Source organism: Oncorhynchus gorbuscha, linkage group LG16 (genome assembly GCF_021184085.1).
Source record: "Oncorhynchus gorbuscha isolate QuinsamMale2020 ecotype Even-year linkage group LG16, OgorEven_v1.0, whole genome shotgun sequence".
NCBI lineage: Eukaryota > Metazoa > Chordata > Actinopteri > Salmoniformes > Salmonidae > Oncorhynchus > Oncorhynchus gorbuscha.
In genome coordinates, this window is record NC_060188.1 from 12,714,788 (window position 1) to 12,731,588 (window position 16,801).

At 44.1% G+C, this 16,801-nt stretch overlaps 2 protein-coding genes across 2 annotated transcripts; one reads left to right on the plus strand and one right to left on the minus strand.

Annotated features, from left to right (window-relative positions):
• The first annotated feature begins 404 nt into the window (after positions 1-404).
• On the plus strand, positions 405-10,542 carry LOC123999538 (coronin-1A-like). The gene is made up of 11 exons (XM_046305420.1): positions 405-534; positions 3,573-3,776; positions 7,744-7,866; positions 8,051-8,180; positions 8,304-8,485; positions 8,728-8,847; positions 8,935-9,039; positions 9,294-9,439; positions 9,548-9,605; positions 9,686-9,901; positions 10,156-10,542. The coding sequence occupies exons 2-11, from the start codon at positions 3,579-3,581 to the stop codon at positions 10,246-10,248; spliced, it is 1,371 nt and encodes a 456-aa protein (XP_046161376.1). The 5' UTR covers positions 405-534; positions 3,573-3,578; the 3' UTR covers positions 10,249-10,542.
• A 100-nt stretch (positions 10,543-10,642) lies between these two features.
• LOC123999539 (claudin-4-like) lies at positions 10,643-14,562 on the minus strand. Its single transcript, XM_046305421.1, has 3 exons — positions 14,425-14,562; positions 12,144-12,276; positions 10,643-11,951 (listed from the first exon to the last, which is right to left on the minus strand). The coding sequence occupies exons 2-3, from the start codon at positions 12,273-12,275 to the stop codon at positions 11,448-11,450; spliced, it is 636 nt and encodes a 211-aa protein (XP_046161377.1). The 5' UTR covers position 12,276; positions 14,425-14,562; the 3' UTR covers positions 10,643-11,447.
• Between the last annotated feature and the right edge of the window lie 2,239 nt (positions 14,563-16,801).

Consider the following 16,801-nt stretch of genomic DNA (forward strand, 5'->3'; position numbering starts at 1 on the left):
CGAGACGACACTGGCCAAATGTGCGACGCCCTATGGGCCTCCCAATCACAGCCGGTTGTGATACAGCCCGGGATCAAACCTGGTCTGTAGTGACGCCTCTAGCACTGCGATGCAGTGCCTTAGACCGCTGCGCAACTCGGGAGGCCCAAAGCTTTAGAGCACTCTGGAGACTGTTCCAGTGACATTACAATGTTTATCTTCATATATATATATATATATTCATTTAAATGTAATCAAATCAAAGTAATACAGACTTGATGATTTGATTAGTCTAATTAATTAGGCTCACTTTGGTCTGCAAATCAACAACTTCATCTAATCTCTTCTTGAGATCTGTCATTTAAATGTTTCAACCCCAGCAAGTAAGAAGACAGAACGTGACACCTCCCATTTCCACCTTCATCTAAAACTCTCACTTCCTCCATCACATAAAGAGATCTACCCTAGACTACCGGCTCCTACTCATCTCTGGCGGCACAGCAGAACCAAGCAGGGAGCCTGACTGAGCAGAACATTTCCCCATCACTAAAACAGGTAGGCCTGCTTTCAGCATCCTTCTAGTAATCACAAACCATGTGACTGATAGTCCATAATTGCTGTCACTTTATTTGATCATGCTGTAGTCCACACACACACACACACACACACACACACACACACACACACACACACACACACACACACACACCATTATTGACATGTACTCCGGTCCTGGTCCTTTATAACATTAAGGTACACTCTGCAAAGGATTATTGCATTAGATGAATGTCTACCAAAGAGGTCTTGTGATGCACAAATACTACAAGAACAATGAGGCCTAAGTCTTTAGCCAAGGGATTCAGTCAGCGCAGCTTCAGATTTGAGGAAGTAAGGTCTGCAAATGGAGGTAAATTCTCTGCTCACTCTTTTAGAGTTGTCGTTTTACAGCATAAATGAATGGGCTGTAGGTCAGGACTGAGTCATTGTGTGCACTAATATTCTTATTGATAAATCTGAAACTTGTGAAATGTAGCCTATGCATTAAACATGAGGACGATCTACTGACAGTAATGCATTACAAACCCTACAAACCCTAAATTGGACGACAATATTTCAACCAGTTGCATTCTCTTTGGTTATAGCTCGTAAAAGAATAATATCATATATATATCTGCCAATTGTTCAATGTGTGAAAAGGAGCATCAGAGAGGGACAAACAGAGCATGTGTGTGAATGAGACGGAAAGAACGATAGTTTGTTCTGTAGGATGTGGTCTAACTGTTGCTGTAGGTTCCTGGTTCACATGATTTCCAAACAGCAGTGGAGTATGCCTTTCAGTTTGCCTCTGTAGACCCATATGCTCATATTTCCTACAATTCTCCATGTTTTCTCTCTCTGTGCGGGTTCATCCCTATGACTAGATGTGAGTTAAAGCATTGCACAGAGCCACAAGTGTACCTCGGATAATAAAGAGAAAAAGAAACAGTTGCAGACTGGAGGAAGAAGTTGTGCAAGTTCTTTCTTCCCCTTTTCTCTGCTTTTCCTGTATTGTCCTTCCTTCCTGTAGCTTTGTGTCTGTATGTTTGTGTCCTCACTATGTGTTTATCTTGTGGTCTAACTAGGGAGTGAGTCAGTGATGCTCATGTTCTTAAGACATTTTGTGGCATCTAAGGTCACAGTATTCAAATCCCTACATTGCTCTTCATATCCTGTAAAATGTTTATACTTGCATTTGTCTATTATTTATGCAAATTAAATCAGTTACATTTATGTCACAGATTACTGCTTTTCTTCTATACATCTTTCTCACTCCCTCTCTCTCTCTCTGAAAGGGCTATATAAATACATTTGATTTGATTTAAACTTAGGCTACAGTTTGGATGACAGCTGCTGTATTGAAAATGCACAAGGCTGCACTTTTATGGCATATATCAATTTTAACAGTGCTATTTACTTATTACTGTATGTGGGTTATTGATTGAAAGAGACTGGACAACCCAAGAGGCACAAAGGAAAAAAAACGAAATTAGAAAGAAACACCTCTAAGGCACAACTTTGCCCGCAGCACTGTTGTGCTGTCTCTACACATCCAGACGTTCCTGTCTGTCGACCAACATATTCTCATCCACATCACACCGGATATTTTCCCTTCCAATGCAACGTGGAAAGAATCTTTTGGACCCTTCGACCCGCCTCAGCCATTGTAAGGCCATGATTGACAACATGGTCTACAATAGTGGCCCTTATGTCATCAGATATGCGCCTAAATCGCTTTGGATAAAAGCGTCTGCTAAATGGCATATATTATTATTATTATTAAATCAAATCAAATCAAGTTTATTTATATAGCCCTTCGTACATCAGCTGATATCTCAAAGTGCTGTACAGAAACCCAGCCTAAAACCCCAAACAGCAAGCAATGCAGATGTAGAAGCACGGTGGCTAGGAAAAACTCCCTAGAAAGGCCAAAACCTAGGAAGAAACCTAGAGAGGAACCAGGCTATGAGGGGTGGCCAGTCCTCTTCTGGCTGTGCCGGGTGGAGATTAGAAACCTAGAGAGGAACCAGGCTATGTGGGGTGGCCAGTCCTCTTCTGGCTGTGCCGGGTGGAGATTAGAAACCTAGAGAGGAACCAGGCTATGTGGGGTGGCCAGTCCTCTTCTGGCTGTGCCGGGTGGAGATTAGAAACCTAGAGAGGAACCAGGCTATGTGGGGTGGCCAGTCCTCTTCTGGCTGTGCCGGGTGGAGAGGAACCAGGCTATGTGGGTTGGCCAGTCCTCTTCTGGCTGTGCCGGGTGGAGCCTATGTCCTCTTCTGCCTCTTCCTCTGTTTTGCCTTCCACCATGCATCCTTGCTCCTCTTCTTCCTCCTCCTCTTGGCTGTTGACCCTGTTCATTTCCTGGTCCATCCATTATTGGAAAATTGCAACTCTGTGTTTTTGGTCTGTCTATATATGCTTGCCAATTGATTCTTCATGAGATGCACCTTTGAGAAATTTAGACAACTGGTTGATTGTTGGTTGAACTAACACTTTACATTCCTTCATGAGTGAGGGTCAATTTCACCTGCACGATTCATCAATTCACGTTTTTGTACAAAAGGTCAAATAGAAATGTGTAAAACTATGCTTGACAGTTTATGACAAATAGTTCAACAATTTTGCATGTAATGGCTTATGCAAGGAACTAATGCCTAGATGTTTTGAGGGGTAAGACTATTCAACAGAGAACCATCTACTATATTTTGATCAACATGACATGAGCAATTTATAATGTGTAAAAAAGCTGACACTTGTACATTATCAATGGCAATTTGCTCAGAAGGAATAAGAAATTGCTTTAATGATGTGCACAAGTGACTAGATGATTTGGAATTTGTACAAGTAGTTTCAAGAATTGTACTTTTGATCTAAGAAATGCACCAAAGCGACTGAGAAAAACTGTAAATACAATAACCACTTGATTAGTCTACTGCTGTGCATTAAACACTCTGCCCTCTTCCCTTTTCTTCTTATATCTCTTGTTAATTCTCACACTAACCCACCCCCCCAACCCCCTCTCTCCTCTCCCCATCCTCATCTCTCTCCCCTATCAGGTCACCATGTCCAGGAAGGTAGTCAGGGCCAGTAAGTTCCGTCATGTCTTCGGCCAGGGGGTGAAGGCTGACCAGTGCTACGATGACATCCGCATCTCCCAGATGACCTGGGACAGCAACTTCTGCTCTGTCAACCCCAAGTTCGTGGCCATGATTGTTGATGCCAGCGGAGGAGGGGCCTTCCTAGTGCTGCCTCTGAACAAGGTGGGCCTGAGCAGAGAGACAGAGGTCAAAGTGAATGCCTTAAGTTTTCAAAATGTCACTTTCATTCATGCCCAGATTTTCCCAACTACGCTACAATTTTGATGAAAATGCTCATTAGCGTGTCGTTTGTACAGTGTTCATTTTAATTTAGAATATTGCAAGGAGGCATCACACATTGTGCTGAATAAGGAAGTTTGTGGCAGAGTTTCGGTTCTACACGTCACTGGCTCTCTCTGTGTTGTTGCTAGTTTTTCACCATATTTGGAGCGGTTCAGTGCAACACAGTCTTGACAGGATGTGGCTAGGGCGCAGTATAGTGCAGCTGCATATACAGGCAGGTCCAAAATTATTAGCACACTTGATAAAGATGAGAAAAAAAGACTGTATAAAATATATACATACTGAGCTATTTACTGAGCTAGAGTTATATTTTCGTGCCATCTGACTATAGCACCGCCTGGAGTTTGATCAATAGCATTGGCACATGGATTGGAACTGGTGCTATGGTCAGATAACATGAAAATATAGCTCTTTGGTCATGCATACCAGTGGTGGGTTTGACATTGAAAAACAGAAGCATATGTGGGATGCAGGTACAATATCAGCATGGGACGAATGTGCTGCAATATCAGCAACAAACACATACACTACATGACCAAAAGTATGTTGACACCTGCTTGTCGAACATTTCATTCCAAAATCATAGGAATTAGTATGAAGTTGGTCCCCCCTTTGCTGCTATAACAGCCTCCACTCTTCTGGGAAGGCTGTCCACTCGATGTTGGAACATTGCTGCAGGGACTTGCTTCCATTCAGCCACAAGAGCATTAGTGAGGTTGGGCACTGATGTTGGACGATTAGGCCTGGCACCCTGTCGGCATTCCAATTCATCCCAAAGGTGTTCAATGGGGTTGAGGTCAGGGCTCTGTGCAGGCCAGTTAAATTCTTCCACACCGATCTTGACAAACCATTTCTGTATGGACATCGCTTTGTGCTCGGGGACATTGTCGTGCTGAAACAGGAAAGGGCTGTCCCCAAACTGTTGCCACAAAGTTGGAAGCACAGAATCATCTAGAATGTCATTGTATGCTGTAGCATTAATATTTCCCTTCACTGGAACTAAGGTGCCTAGCCCGAACCATGAAAAACAGCCCCATACCATTATTTCTCCTCCACCAAACTTTACAGTTGACAGTATGCATTGGGGCAGGTAGCATTCTCCTGGCATCCACCAAACCCAGATTCGTCCATCGGACTGCCAGATGGTGAAGTGTGATTAATCATTCCAGAAAACACATTTCCACTGCTCTGGAGTCCAATTGCAGCGAGCTTTACACCACTCCAGGAGATGCTTGGCATTGTGCATGGTGATGAGCAGCTGCTCGGCCATGAAGACCCATTTCATGAAGCTCCCGAAGAACAGTTCTTGTTCTGACATTGCTTCAGGTGGCAGTTTGGAACTCGGTAGTGAGTGTTGCAACCGAGGACAGACGATATTTACATGCTACATGCTTCAGCACTCGGCAGTCCCGTTCTGTGAGCTTGTGTGGCCTACCACTTCTCCTAGACGTTTCCACTTCACAATAAGAGCACATACAGTTGACCGGGGGAGCTCTAGCAGGGCAGAAATGTGACAAACTGATTTGTTGGAAAGGTGTCATCCTATGACAGTGGCACATTGAAAGTCACTGAGCTCTTCAGTAAAGCCATTCTATTGCCAGGTTGTTAATGGAGTTTGCATGGCTGTGTGCTCGATTTTATACACCTGTCAGCAACGGGTGGGGCTGAAATAGCCAAATGCATTCATTTGAAGGGGTGTCCACATACTTTTGTATATATACTGTATGTAATGGTCTTATAGTAGTCAATATCTAGATTGATTTTGAATGCGTTATGTGATATTGAAGCATAAAGGTGTAATTGAAAGACTTGACATTAACTGTATGCATATTCATATATAGAACAGATACCTAGATATAACAGATGTATTTTTACCCAAAGATATAGACTGTCTCAACGTCATGGTTAGACACCATTGCATCACTGTTTGGACTTCCCTGTAACAGGGATGAATAGTAGCCCTCTCAACCAAAACTCTCAGTGCATTTAAGGCCTAATGATTTGGTCAAAGGAAGCCATTGTTCCCAAGTGAACAATAATTTGATTTAAAGGTAGACAGCGAAATGACTGCAGATATTGAGATGAGCGAGATGCACGACATCACACAGTCACACAAAGTATCTGCTCATGTGCACCGGTTCGCTTCACGCTCTTACAGTGTGGGAGCCACGGAACCAAAAACGCTGAGAAGTTGAGCATTGTGCTTCAACGCTCTTAGTTGTTGTGGAAATTGACCCACTATGCTGTTTACTTTCTGCATCTACGTCATATCGCTGAGTCTACCTTGATTTATATGTTGGAGAAGTACATTTTTATGTCAATTAACTACTCTGTAGTTATTACTACAGCCATATAACCCGTATGTGATCACTATTATTGAGACGGTGACTAAGAGGTTTTAGGATGGCAGCTGATTGTTCATCTACAATGAAGGCAGGAACATTAGGAGAAACATTTGAATAAAGTATGAAAAAAACCATTATGCCACTTCATATTCAAAATAAGGCATGTACTGTACACATGGATGTACACATCCTTAGTACATTATTGAATGTAGATGGTTTTGTTTTGGTACTGTGAATGATGGGCGAGGGCCAACGTGACATAGAGGACCAACAGTCCAGATCCTGTGTGTGTTCCACTAGGGCCAACAGTCCAGATCCTGTGTGTGTTCCACCAGGGCCAACAGTCCAGATCCTGTGTGTGTTCCACCAGGGCCAACAGTCCAGAACCTGTTTGTGTTCCACCAGGGCCAACAGTCCAGATCCTGTGTGTGTTCCACTAGGGCCAACAGTCCAGATCCTGTGTGTGTTCCACCAGGGCCAACAGTCCAGATCCTGTGTGTGTTCCACCAGGGCCAACAGTCCAGATCCTGTGTGTGTTCCACCAGGGCCAACAGTCCAGATCCTGTTTGTGTTCCACTAGGGCCAACAGTCCAGATCCTGTGTGTGTTCCACCAGGGCCAACAGTCCAGATCCTGTGTGTGTTCCACCAGTGCCAACAGTCCAGATCCTGTGTGCGTTCCACCAGGGCCAACAGTCCAGATCCTGTGTGTGTTCCACCAGGGCCAACAGTCCAGAACCCGTTTGTGTTCCACCAGGGCCAACAGTCCAGAACCTGTTTGTGTTCCACCAGGGCCAACAGTCCAGATCCTGTGTGTGTTCCACCAGGGCCAACAGTCCAGATCCCGTGTGTGTTCCACCAGGGCCAACAGTCCAGATCCTGTGTGTGTTCCACCAGGGCCAACAGTCCAGATCCTGTGTGTGTTCCACCAGGGCCAACAGTCCAGATCCTGTGTGTGTTCCACCAGGGCCAACAGTCCAGAACCTGTTTGTGTTCCACCAGGGCCAACAGTCCAGATCCTGTGTGTGTTCCACCAGGGCCAACAGTCCAGATCCTGTGTGTGTTCCACCAGGGCCAACAGTCCAGATCCTGTGTGTGTTCCACCAGGGCCAACAGTCCAGATCCTGTTTGTGTTCCACCAGGGCCAACAGTCCAGATCCTGTGTGTGTTCCACCAGGGCCAACAGTCCAGATCCTGTGTGTGTTCCTCCAGGGCCATGGGAACCCTGCAGACTGCTAGTGCTCTCCCCGTATAGTTCTCTGCTCTCTAAGGCTGATTTGAGGCATAGCTATACAATTGTCATCAGCTGACTGAGTTCCTCTCCTCTGAACCCTCTCTAGGTCTTTCTGTTGCCAAGACCACAGTGGTAGCAACACTCTACATCTCCATGTGTTCTTACTGCATACTGTAGTATTTATCTCCTGTTTGAGCCATCAGCTTGTGTGTGTGTGTGTGTTTATTTGTGTCATAGTAACCCATCTTTTTCCTTTGTGTCTCCCTGTAGACGGGTCGTATTGACATGTCCCAGCCCACAGTCTGTGGACACACGGGCCCAGTGCTGGATATTGAGTTCTGTCCCCACAACGACAACATCATCGCCAGTGGTTCAGAGGACTGCAGTGTCATGGTAAGTAGAGGTCACAACTTTTCACTTGCCATAGTGTTGAGCTTGTTAAGTAGAATTATATTATGGACACACTTTAGGACATATGTCCCTGTGTGATCCAGTTCATCAGTATTCTGTATCTTTGTACTGTGTTAACTCAGTGTAATGACATACCCTCCTCTTCCTCTACCTCTCCATCGTTCAGATTTGGGAGATCCCGGAGGGTGGCCTGGTCACGCCCTTGAACGACCCCGTGGTGAAGCTGGAGGGGCACTCCAAACGCGTGGGCATCCTCAGTTGGCACCCCACTGCCCACAATGTGCTCATGAGCGCAGGTATAGCACTGCTATGATGCATCGTCTCAGAATACAAGTGCCTCTTCAACTGTTAACATAAGTGGAGTAGCACTGCATGGCCTAACTGCCTGTTCCTCCGTCTCTCTCTCCCCTGGCTTCCAGGCTGTGACAACGTGGTGATCCTGTGGAACGTGGCGTGTGGAGAGGCCATGGTGAGGATCGACTCGGTCCACCCTGACCTCATCTACAGTGCCTGCTGGAACAGGGACGGCTCCCAGATCCTCACCTCCTGTAAGGACAAGACCATACGTGTGTTGGACCCCCGCAAGGGCACAGTCATCGCCGTGAGTGCCCCCCTCCCTGCCCCCATCAATACCACAGGAGAACCAGCCACTCTAACCCTGGACAGTCATATGCACCTAGCTACCAGGTTTAATGTCATAGATCTCAATAGAATCACAGTCAGGGATGAGTTCATATAGTTCCCTTCACGCGTCTTTGATAGATGAACCTCCTTTGTTGGGTGTCTGTCTTTCCCTGAGTCTGCATCTCTCTCTCTCTCTCTCTGCCTCTCTGTCTCTCTCAGGAGAAGGAGAAGACACACGAAGGCTCCAGGCCTGTCAAGGCTGTGTTTGTGTCCGATGGGAAGATCCTGAGCACCGGCTTCAGTCGCATGAGTGAGAGACAGGTGGCACTTTGGGACCCGGTGAGTGTTATGAGACAATTATGAACTTCTTATAAAGCCTTATGAATAGTGTCTTAAGACCCGACATGACCGGTATGTGTTTGACAGAAGAGCTTTGGGGAGCCACTCACCCTGCAGGAGTTGGACACCAGCAGTGGTGTCCTATTGCCCTTCTTTGACCCTGACACTGGTGTCGTCTACCTCTGTGGCAAGGTTAGAGTTAAAAACACACACACACACCCAGGAGGCTCAAATGTTTTTTGAGAACAGCTCAAAATAATGGCCAGAACGAAGCAAATGGAATGGCATCAAACACATTGAAACCTTGTGTTTTATATATTCGATACCATTGCACCTATTCCGCTCCAGGCATTACGTGAGCCCTTTCTCCCCAAATAAGATGCCACCAACCTCCTTTGACACACACACACACTATGGTTTACTAACCATTAATTTTCGTGCATCAGGGTGACAGCAGTATCCGGTACTTTGAGGTGACGGATGAGGCTCCCTATGTTCACTACCTGTCCATGTACAGCAGTAAGGAGAGTCAGAAGGGCATGGGCTACATGCCCAAGAGGGGCCTGGAGGTCAACAAGTGTGAAATCGCCAGGTAACCACACAGAGTCATGGACATTTTCACTCACCAGTATACACACACATACACACAAGCGCTGTTTGTAAAAGGGGAATGTATATTGTTTTATTCGTCCTCCACCAGGTTTTACAAGCTCCATGAGAGGAAGTGCGAGCCCATTGTTATGACGGTGCCCCGCAAGGTAAATACACTTTTAAAAAATGACTATAACTCAAAGCATGTGATTCTTAAATATCTCACTTTCTCTCTCTCGCTCTTCAGTCTGACCTGTTTCAGGAGGATTTGTACCCAGACACCATGGGTCCAGAGCCGTCTGTGGAGGCCAATGAGTGGTTTGAAGGCAAAGAGGGCCAACCTATCCTGATCTCCTTGAAGGACGGTTTTGCGACAACCACCAAATCCAAAGAGTTCAAAGTTCACAAAAGTCTTCTGAAGACCACATCAGCAGCCATGGGGCATAAGCACGGTAACACTGGGGTAAGGACATGGCTGCATCTACCTACATGCTCTGATATATCTGTGAATAGATACTGTATTTTAGATAGGGCTTCCTCTTTTGCACATTTCACCAGGAATCTCCCCTCTCCTTCTCTCTCTCTCTCTCTTTTGTCTCTATCCATCTCTCTCTCTCTCTCTCTCTCTCTCTCTCTCTCTCTCTCTCTCTCTCTCTCTCTCTCTCTCTCTCTCTCTCTCTCTCTCTCTCTCTCTCTCTCTCTCTCTCTCACTCTCAGGAGGTACATGCCTTGCAGAAGGAGGTGAAGGCTCTGAAGGAAACAGTAGAGGAGCTGACCAAGCGCGTGAGCAAACTGGAGAGCAATAATTGAAACAGAGCCATTGGGTTCGAGATGGAGCTGATGGAGAGAGAGAAGGAGGTGTAAAGAGGAGAAGATAAAGAGGAGATGAAAGTAAAATAGTTATAAATAGTTGGGGATGTTTGAAGGAAAGATGTTTAAAGGGAGAGTTGGAGACAGGATCCATCAATATCAGCAGCCAAATATTTTTGGGTCTGGAAGCTTGAATTTGTTTTGTTGGTGTCAGTTTTCCCATTTATAGAGACTTGTTTTTAATATATGCTCTTACATAGTTGGAAATAAAAGTCCTTAATATTATCCAAACTATTTAAACTTGTTTTGGTTTTGTTAACATTTCCATACGCCATCCAAAGGATGGCACACCTGAAGGAGATGACAATCATTTCTAATGCAACAGAATAAAATAAAAACATATTTGATACGTATTTGATACACAAAAGTAAAAGACAAGCTGATTTACATAAGAAAAATAGTTTTGATCTCATGGATGTAAATGATATATACAGTCATTTAACTATACCTGTATTTGGAGATGCATGACCACTGAGTCCCTCACCTTGCTCTCTGTTGTTCATTCATGGCATTACAGGAGCATGTCACCCATTATTAAAAACCTCAACGAGATAACACATTACAACAAGGGTGTCAAACTCCTTCTGCCCCGGGGGCTGCATTTGGTCTTCAACGAGGTCCACACGGAAAATTGGTTATATTTCCTCGCAGTCACAATTTGTAAAATAATTTCCTCTATCCATCGTTTTGGAATTTCCGGTGCTCCTTGACTGTCTAACCTTCATGTAGGTGATTCTTAGTGAGTTGGACACAGTTAAGAAACTGTATGAATGTAGGTACATCATCATCCCTACACAGTTTCGATTTGTAGTATATTATTGTATATTGAGTTAGTCCCCCCCAAAAAAGAAACATATATTTGTATTTTAAATTGAACCACCATATTGGACCCTTGGATTAACTACAACTAAACCAGTCTTACTATTTTGAAATATTCAATATTTACAACCATTATTTCTGCTCATAATGTCCCTTCTTTATCCTCAAGATTAAACCCCTCCCCTTTCTTGTTTCCATTCTGTCTGACCCATTTCCTTTCCATCAAACTATCTCTCTACACACATAGAAACATACAGAGGTGTAGTACATCATACTATCTCTCTACACACATACAAACATACAGAGGTGTAATACATGCACTAGACGTAGTTCTTGTTTGCTGCGGGGGCTGAAGCGCTGTTGCCGTAGTACTTGGCGGTTCCTCCCGAGCTGCCAGATTTGGCTCTGCTGAAGCACATGAGCAGGCCTCCAGCCAGAATCAGCAGCACCCCAGCAGCCCAGCCAATAAAGATACAGGTTCCCAGCTCCATCTTCTGGGCCACAAGGGGGTTGTAGAAGTTGCTGATGACGTTGTGGGCGGACCAGCTGACAGGGATGATGAGGAGGAGGCCAGACACCAACAGAGCGATCCCAGCCACAAGGCTGATCTTGGGCTTGATGTCCTCATTCTCCACGCAGGTGGTGAAGTCGGCGCCGGCGAACAAGATGAGGATGGCCAGGGAGGTGACCATGCAGCTGATGATGGTCATGGCGCGGGCCGCCTGCAGGTTAGATGGCAGGACCAGCAGGGACTCATAGCTCTTACACTGCTGCTGGCCAGTACTCTGCACCACACAGGTCATCCACAGGCCCTCTTCAGTTTCCTACACACAGAGACAAATAGTTACAGTAATACACCATTCATTCATTACAGCTTATTTGACTTCAGCACATTGCATTCATTCTACGTTTTCCGAGTTATTAGAGTCATAAGAGTCGATATAATGTTAGAAAGTATTTAGAAGTTCAAAATGTAAACCACATAGGGCTAATAAAACACTTGATCTGCTCAGTACCTGTGCCGTTACGATGTTCTGTCCTGTAAATGATGACACTTTCCACCTAGGGATGGCACAGCACACAATGCCCCCGATCAGGCCCAGGATCCCAAGGGCCACACATACAATCTGTACCCCAGCAGATCCCATCCTGGAAGAGAGAGAGGGGGGGGGGGGGGGTACAAAACAGTTCCCATTCTGGTATTAAAGGAATGTGGTTTCTTTAAACATAGATATAGAATTACATGGTCATTTCTGTGATCATCACACAGCAGAGTACCCCACAAACACCTACACACACGTACTTACACACACGGACTCATTCCCTATGACAGGCCTGTACAAGTCAGGATTGTGTAGCTCAGAGGTGCATTTAAAAACAATGTCTCAGAAAGCACAGCCCTGGGACTAAGTCGTGTTGTGACAGGCCCGGTCTACCTCGGCCTGCTGCTGCAGCTCAGAGGCATGCTGCCACTCCTAGTCTCACTGAGACTTCAACCTCTCCTCACCTGGATCCACTCAATCTCACCTAGCCCTGCGAAAAAGTCCAGCAAATGTCACACCTTTAGCTGAGTACAACTTTACTAAATCAAGCCAAAAGAGCTTTTCGTCCACCCCAACAGTCAGTAGCCTTGCAAAATGTCACACCTTTAGCTGAGTACAACTTTACTAAATGAAGCCAAAAGAGCTTTTCTTCCACCCCAACAGTCAGTAGCCTTGTAAAATGTCACACCTTTATTTTCTCCACTGGATCATATTATTTATTCCATCTAAGCAATTGTTTTATTTATTTAACTAGGCATGTCAGTTTAGAACAAATGCTTTTGTCACATTGACGGCCTTGGAACAACTGCCTTGTTCAGGGGCAAAATGACAGATTTTTACCTTGTCAGCTCGGTAGTTCGATCGAGAAACCTTTCGGTGACTAGCCCAACACTCTAACCACTAGGTTACCTGCCACCCCTTGATGGTATTCTACTGTCATGTTTTGTCTTATATTGTCTTGTCATTTTGCTTTCCCTTCTGTTCGTTTTCCCCCTGCTGGTCTTATTAGGTTCGTTCCCTTTTTTCTCTCTCCCTCCCTCTCTCTCTTCTCTCTATCGTTCCGTTCCTGCTCCCAGCTGTTCCTATTCCCCTACTCAATCATCTAGTCTTTTCACACCTGTTCCGTATCTTGCCCTCTGATTAGAGTCCCTATTTCTCCCCTTGTTTTCCGTTTCTGTCCTGTCGGATCCTTGTATATTGTTCGCCGTGCTGTGTCTTTGTCTCGCCCTGTCGTGTCTTGTTTCCCTCAGATGCTGCGTGTGAGCAGGTGTCTGAGTCTGCTACGGTCGGTGCCTTCCCGAGGCAACCTACAGTTAATGGTCGAGTCTCCAGTCTGTCCTCGTCACTACGAGTGGAATTAAGTTTTTTATGTTTTGTTTTCTGCTCTGATTGTCCAGGGGTATTGCCTATTTCCTTTACTGGAATAAAGACTCTGTTTTCGCCAAGTCGCTTTTGGGTCCTCATTCACCTGCATAACAGCTACTCTCATTGAATTAAGAAAACATGCAATAGTGCTTACTTGGACCCTTCTTTTAAATATTCAACTGGACAAGACCAGGCAGACTAGTAAAACAAAAACATACACGTGTCTTCTCTTCTCACAAGGACCCATAGAGGTGAGGGTAAGAGGAAGAGGAGGAGGTCGAGAGGATGGGGGTGAGTGGTAAGAACAAAATGACTAATAGTAATTGTTGCTACTTATAGATCCTAGTGAATCACTGAATCCTGAGCATAACATGATGGCGTTATGTTTGATTCATCAATGGAATAGAGTATGAATACCTTTCTTATACCATATTAAGTCGCTCTGGATAAGAGCGTCTGCTAAATGACTTAAATGTAAATGTAATATTGAAAAAAGTAGCGTATTTTGGATTAACCATAGAGTGTTTCACAATAGATTCATGTCAAAAGTAAAAGTTTGGGTGGAAATGTTCCTCAGAACGTATTATCTTTTAATCGATAGAGAGCAAAAAAAAAGTGTATTTGTTTGTACTTTGCATATGGCCTGAATCATACATACCTTAGTCTGTTTAAATGAAGTAACATTCATGAAAGTATAAGGATGTTACATGCATGTGTCTGCTCCCTAAACATACCATCAATATTCATTTATTTAAACTTGATTGGATTGGTTACTCCACTAAGAGTTATAACAAATTAAAAAGCACTTATAATGCACTATGGAGCTGGTATGTTTCATATTTGAAATAGCACAAAATCAGAGATACAAGTTGAAAAGTTTAACTAATACCTTAGGTGTCCTCTTGTCTTGATTGGAAATTTGAAAAGTAAAGTTCTTTGTCAAGGGTTTTTCTTCTCTTTAAAAAGGAAATTCTACTCGCTTAATTCAGGCGTTGGTCTGTTATGTAGCTGGTGTGATGTAAAGGGTTTTGTAGTGGACTGTGAGGTGTAGGGTGGGGCTGGGAAGAACAGGAGAGAGAGGGATGTACCTCACAACCAGTCTGGACTTGTCTTATGCCTCTCTTTCCCACTCTTTTTCCAGCTTTCATTTGTTTCCAGTGTTGACATTCCAGGTTTAGTCACAACTTTTTAGCAGTGTTGGGGAAGCTACTCTGAAAATAGTTTACCAACCTACCAATTACTTCACACTGGAAGAAGTTAAGCTACATTAAAGCTCCCCTTAAGACAAATATAGTTTACTGAACTAAAGTTACTTTGAAAAACGAGTTCACTACATCCAAACAACTTTGTGAAAAATGATCATATGTAAATTTGAAATGTCATAGACTATAAAATTGCAACAGAACAGAACACTTTATGTTACCAGAATGTGTAACGCTACCATCATGCTGCCCAAAGCTAAAGAAGGTGGGAGTAATGGAGAGGACAGTGTTTTGCTATCGCAAGTGCATGATCTTTTAAATCAACAAAAATATGTCTACAAGTAATTGTTACAGCAACAGGAAAATAGCTTCAAGAACTTTGTCCAAATATTGGTGGACTCAGCTAACAAAAGAATGGACGATCTGACCAGAGAGATCCAAGACCTTAAGGACAGTTTGCAGTTCTCCCAGGGAGAGGTGGATGCCCTGAAAGAGACTTGCAGCAAGTTGACAACAAACTCTAAGTCTATGTCTGTGAATCATTATTACAAATGACTGGGAAAACAGACTAGAAGGACAATCCTGGAGGAATAACATTGTTGTAGATGGCATACCAGAGTCTCCACATCTGACCTGGATATAGTCTGAGGAGAAAGTCAGCAATTTTTTTACTGAAAAGCTGCAGATGGATCATAGGAAGATTGCGGTGGAGCGCGCCAATAGGTCTGGAAATCCTGTAACCAGCTCAGGTGACAGACCCAGGCCGATAGTGGTCAAGTTCCTAAGGTTCAAGGACAAGATGGCTGTTTTGGAGAGAGACAAAAACTGGAGAGGAATCATCTTCCTCAACGAGGGACTTCTCTGAACCTGTGTGCCAGAGGTGGAAATAACTTATCCCAGCCATGAAAGCTGCCAGAGAGCATGGGTGTAATGCATCTGTGTGAAGCTGGTGAGATGAGTCAGGTGCAGGACAGAGGATATGAGTAATGAAAGCAATTTTACTCAAATAATACAACAATACACGTTGTATAAATACAAGGCCACAAATACAGACCGCAATACAATAAACAATTACTCACAAACAAACATGGGGGAACAGAGGGTTAAATAATGAACAAGTAATTGGGGAATTGAAACCAGATGTGTAAGACAAAGACAAAACAAATGGAAGATGAAAAGTGGATCGGCGATGGCTAGAAGGCCGAACAAGAAGAGAGATCGACTTCGGTGGAAGTCGTGACAATGGGAACATTGCTTATATCGCCTACTACAAGCTCATTGTCCCCCCTCCCTCCCAAAAGCCTGGGAGGAGTGAGAGAGCCAAGCTTCTGGGTCAGTATCTTCGGCCCAACACCACACACACAACAACTGACACAAGTGCCTGATTGACTGACTCTATTAGCTAAACAATGTTTTTATTTAATTTTTTCTTCTCCACATATCTATCTCTGATAAGCTACCAAGGAAAAGGCTAAGAACAGCCCATATTAATATACAGTTCCTTCAGAAAGTATTCACACCCCTTGACTTTTTCCACATTCTGTTGTGTTACAGCCTGAACCCCATAGTGTGAAATTATGTTATTCTATTTTTTAAAACAAATTAATTACAAATGAAAATCTGAAATGTCTTGAGTCAATAAGTATTCAGCCCCTTTGGGGTGCTACATTTTGCTTACGACGTGCTAACACTCAGTATTTGGATCGTATGTGATCATATGTGTGCAATGCCCGATATTGTGTGTGATATTAACAGAGAAGTCTATTTTCTCTCAAAAGGAAGCTTCTAACCGTGACTAATGCCTGTAATACGACCCAGGTTATCACTCAACCAACTACAGTGCATACAAATAGTGTTGGATCTGTTACATCGACTTGTATTGATCATCTCTTCACTAATACTGCAGAGCTTCGCTCCAGAGCAATATCAGTTCCCATTGGCTGTAGTGACCATAGCATTGACCACATTAATATGCGCACAGTAATCCGGATAGTAGCTCATATCTCGCTTAAGGTCTTTATAGGTATAAGCCATATGGACACTGACTGTTGGCCTACAACCTCT